General features: G+C 36.9%; 1 protein-coding gene across 1 annotated transcript; it reads left to right on the top strand.

The window, feature by feature from the left end:
- The first annotated feature begins 2,625 nt into the window (after positions 1–2,625).
- Positions 2,626–3,324, top strand: LOC122604353. The gene has a single exon (XM_043777245.1). It carries the CDS (start codon positions 2,626–2,628, stop codon positions 3,322–3,324), a length of 699 nt encoding a protein of 232 aa, XP_043633180.1.
- Positions 3,325–4,635: the final 1,311 nt, after the last annotated feature.

Below are 4,635 nucleotides of genomic sequence, written 5' to 3'. Positions count from 1 at the left end.
TACAGCTTTTAGGGCCCTTAACGTGCGCGTGACATGACAATCCTACCAAGTCTAGTGTACTAGATGTACATACCAACATGTATCCAGCTAAACATCAATCTCAATCATATCCAACATCTAAGCATGCATATCAAGTATAACGAGAAATAAAAGATCATTAGCATGCATAACCAACACCCAAGTAACCTCCCGTGAGTTCCCATACCCAACATACGTACGAAAGGGCTTTAACAAACATTTATTATGAAAACTAAGTTTTTGTCATCTTACCTCAATAAGCATGCAAAAACAAACTCTCGTCAACACACAACAATGAATGTTCAAACCTCCAAAACCTACGATATACAAAGGAACCTAATTAACTTCTACTTAATTAAATTCCTAATAACAAATACTCAATATCATTGTCCTCTTAATGCATTATTAGTACATCTTATTATTTCAAAATACAACTATAATTCTTGCTACAATAGTTTTGAAGATAAAAATGCAATATATTACTTCTATCACATATTAAACTATGAGAAAGAAAATGAAGATTCTGATTTTTAAACTATAAGGACCAAAACTGAAAAATCTGAAACTGTAGGGACCTGAAATGTTAGATTCAAAACTGCAAGGACCAAAAATGTCATTTTTAAAACTTTAGGGACCATTTATGACAAGTTGCGAAACATCAGGGACCAACAGTGACAAGTTTCGAAACATTAGGGACCCAAACTGTTTTTTCTAAAACATCAGGGACTGAAAACGTTAACTTTCAAACTGCAGGGACTAAAGTGTAAATTCTGATAGATGCTGACATCAGCGTGCTGACATCAACTGATGTCTTCTGATGGGATTCAGGGTTCGACGGGCTCCTGCACAATTTGAGCTGCTCCCTCTTTTATTTTAAGTTTCCTTATTATCAAAAACTATATACGTATGAAACTTCAAAACATGACTTCTACTTCGTTACTTAACGGATTCAAGCGATTCTTTATGCAAAACGTTCATTTTTCATCAAAGAATATATCTCCAGAAAATATTTTATTTTAACTTTTTGTATAATGATAAAACGACAAAGACGTTATAATATATATATATATCTTTAAAACAAGATTCCCAATTCGTTATTCAACCAAATCAAGTGATTCTTTTTGCAAAACTCAATATTTTCAGAAACGAATATACTACAGAAAATTAATTTCGTTTAATTCACTGTCATCACCAGATGTTATGAAAAACGTATTAAAAACTTTAAGGATCCTAACAAAATTGATGTGTGTGAATCAAGATACTTCCAAATAATTACACAACGTTAATATACAGCAAAAATAAACTATTTTACAAAACTAAACTCTGCTTGTATGATAGTCATCATTGAGATCTCAAATTATGCTCGAAAAGGTTAATTTTCGGTATGAAAATCTCTAGACATAAGCAAGGATCATTCTAATAAATCATATATTGAAAAGAAAGACATACTTACTCTTAATCCAGAATATAGCCACGAATTTTGATGAAAAAAGATGAAGAGATTAGAAAGAAATAGCAAAAACTCACGTAAGGGATCTTATAATTGTGATATATGTTAATTGTGAGTTTATGGTAACTTAAATATGGAGGTTACAAGACTTGAAAACCCTAATGAAGCAGATTTAATGTCTAATTTTCGTCCATAAGGATTGAGCTTGGCTAAAGTCCACACAAACAAGCCCAAAAAGTCATATTAGCCTAAAAACTAAGGCCCGAAGCTAATATATACACTAACGGATAACCAATTAACATCTTAGGCACATAATGGTGAACCGACACACCATATTAACATCTCATAACTCAATAACATAATCACATATAGGCCCATTAATCATCCCCTAACAACACAAATATTAGTTAACGCTTAAAGAAATTAACGACACAACAAACGGTTAACGTTTGACTAACGGAAGGTCAACATAAAATATTTAGGATGTTACATTAATAGTCAGCAAAATTCGACCGCTGAGTTGAGAGATATTATGAAGGACTTCATCAGCACTTACAGAGCAACAAACGAGCAAGTAGCAGAAGACTCAAAGAAGATGCATTCCACACTGGATGCTTTAACTACACGTTTGGATGGATTGGGGCATAAGCTGGATCAAAATTCGAAGAACCATCAAGGATTTGAAAGTGAAGCTGGAAAGGTTAGGGAATTCAAATAGGCAGCCCGGTACTCTACCGAGCAACACCGAACAAAACCCTAAGCTTCACCAAAACAATCAAGGATCAGGGCAGAAGTACACCCCTCCTAATGCTCGAAATGAGCACGTGAATCCAATCACTACGAGGGCAGGTAACACTTATAATTCTATAAATCATATGCCTATTGATTCCACCCCGCTTGTGCAGGTAAATGAAGCTGATGAACCTGTAGATAATGAAATAAAGATGGAGTCGAACCCAACCGTGCCGACACCGTCCATTCCATCCAAGTCTGTTGAGAAACCAACTGTCGAGAAGCCGACTGTGAAGCCATATCAGTCGCAGATCCCATTTCCTCAACGGTTGAGGAAATGGAAGTTAAAGGAACACTTTAAGAAATTTGTTGATCTTATTTAATATGTTAATATAACTGTTCCTTTAGTTGATTTGATTGCAGGTATGCCAAACTATGCCAAGTTCCTCAAGGAACTTGTTAGTGATAAGAAGAAGCTGGAAGAGGCGAAGACTGCAGTGATGAGCGCCAAATGTTCTTCTATCATCAAGAATCAGATTCCTCCCAAGTTGGAAGACCCAGGGAGTTTTCTAATTGCTTGTTCTTTTGGTGCTTACTTGTATGAGGCATTGACCGATCTTGGGGCCAACATTAATTTGATGCCTTATTCTGTGTATAGGAAGTTGTCTCTAGGAGAGTTGACCCCTACCCGCATGAGCATTAGGCTTGCGGATCGATCTTTCCAATATCCCATGGGGATAGCAGAAAAATTGCAAACTAAAATGGGGCACATGATATTTCCGGTCGATTTTGTTATTCTCAAGATGGAAGCGAACACTAAGGTCCCTCTCATTGTCGACTGCCCATTCCTTATGACCGCGGATGCTATCATCTGGGTTAAGGCTAAGGAGATTTCCTTAGGAGTCGGTGATGACCGAGTTATTTTTAATGTTAAAAGAGCATTTAAGCATCCTTACTCTTGTGATGAAACTTGTTTCAGGATAGATGTGATTGTAGAAGAAGATGCTTTGGAAAAGGAGCTCATGGATTTGTTGGACATGGAAGAAGGTGAAGCCTTGCTAGCTTGTAGTGAAGAAGAGGAAGAGTTGGTTGGAGAGAGATGGTGGAAGAGATCGTGGCTTTAATTGTTCATGAAAGCCCTCTGGAAGATGAAATGTTTAAAGAAATCACCACTAGTGATAGCACACGAGTGCTAACTTCGGTAGAGAATACTCCTACCGAATTGGAACTTAAGCCGCTTCCGGACCATCTTGAATATGCATATTTGGAAGGTACATCTCTTTTACCTGTTGTCATCTGGTCATTAATGAAGGATGAGAAATCTAGACTTATGACCGTCTTAAAGGCCCATAAAAAGGCCTTTGGATGGAAAATTTATGATATTCCAGGTATAAGTCCAGAATTTTGTAACCACACCATAAACTTTGTTGATAATGTTAAACCAGTTGTGTAAAGGCAACGAAGCTTGAACCTAAATATGATAGATGTGGTAAAAAAAAAAAAAGGAGATAATAAAGTTGCTTGATGCGGGAATCATATTCCCCATCTCGGATAGTTCATGTGTAAGCCCGGTACATTGTATGCCGAAAAAGGGTGGGATGACCGTAGTTTTAAATGATAAAAATGAATTGGTTGCCACAAGGACTATCACGGGGTGGAGGATATGTATAGATTATAGGAGGTTAAATGATGCTACCCGCAATGACCATTGCCCTTTATTGATCAAATGCTCGAACGGCTCGCCGGTAACGAATATTTTAGCTTTTTGGATGGGTTCTCCGGGTACTTTCAAATATCCGTTGACCCCAAGGACCAAGAAAAGACCACCTTTACTTGTCCCTTCGGCACTTATGTCTATAAGATGATGCCATTTGTTCTTTGCAATGCCCCTGGAACTTTTCAAAGATGTATGATTGCAATATTTCAAGACATGATGGAAACTTCTATGGAAGTTTTCATGGATGACTTTTCTGTTTTCGGTATTTCTTTTGAAAGTTGTCTTAATAGTCTTGATAAAATGCTTGAAAGATGTGAAAGGGCACACTTGGTTTTGAATTAGGAAAAATGTCACTTTATGGTTAAAAAGGGTATTGTGTTGGGACACAAAGTTTCTAAGGCGGGATTAGAGGTAGATAAAGCCAAAATTGATGTTATAGCCAAATTACCTCATCCTACTAATGTTAAATCAATTAAAACCTTTTAGGTCATCCCGGATTCTATCGTCGGTTTATAAAAGATTTTTCAAAAACCACCCAGCTAATGACCAAGTTGTTGGAAAAAGATGTCCCATTTGATTTTGATAACGAGTGTGTTAATGCATTTAACTTGCTTAAAGAGAAATTGACCAATGCACCGATTATGTCTCCACCCGATCGGTCACTACCTTTTGAGTTGATGTGTGATCCTAGCGACTTTGCCTTAGGGGCCATTTTAGG

Source organism: Erigeron canadensis, chromosome 6, assembly GCF_010389155.1.
Source record: "Erigeron canadensis isolate Cc75 chromosome 6, C_canadensis_v1, whole genome shotgun sequence".
NCBI classification, from domain to species: Eukaryota; Viridiplantae; Streptophyta; class Magnoliopsida; order Asterales; family Asteraceae; genus Erigeron; species Erigeron canadensis.
This window is presented reverse-complemented; position numbering and strand designations above follow the sequence as displayed.

Coding starts and splice junctions, on each gene's coding strand:
- LOC122604353 (XM_043777245.1), top strand. CDS start 2,626: ATGCCAAACTATGCCAAGTTCCTCAAGGAACTTGTTAGTGATAAGAAG.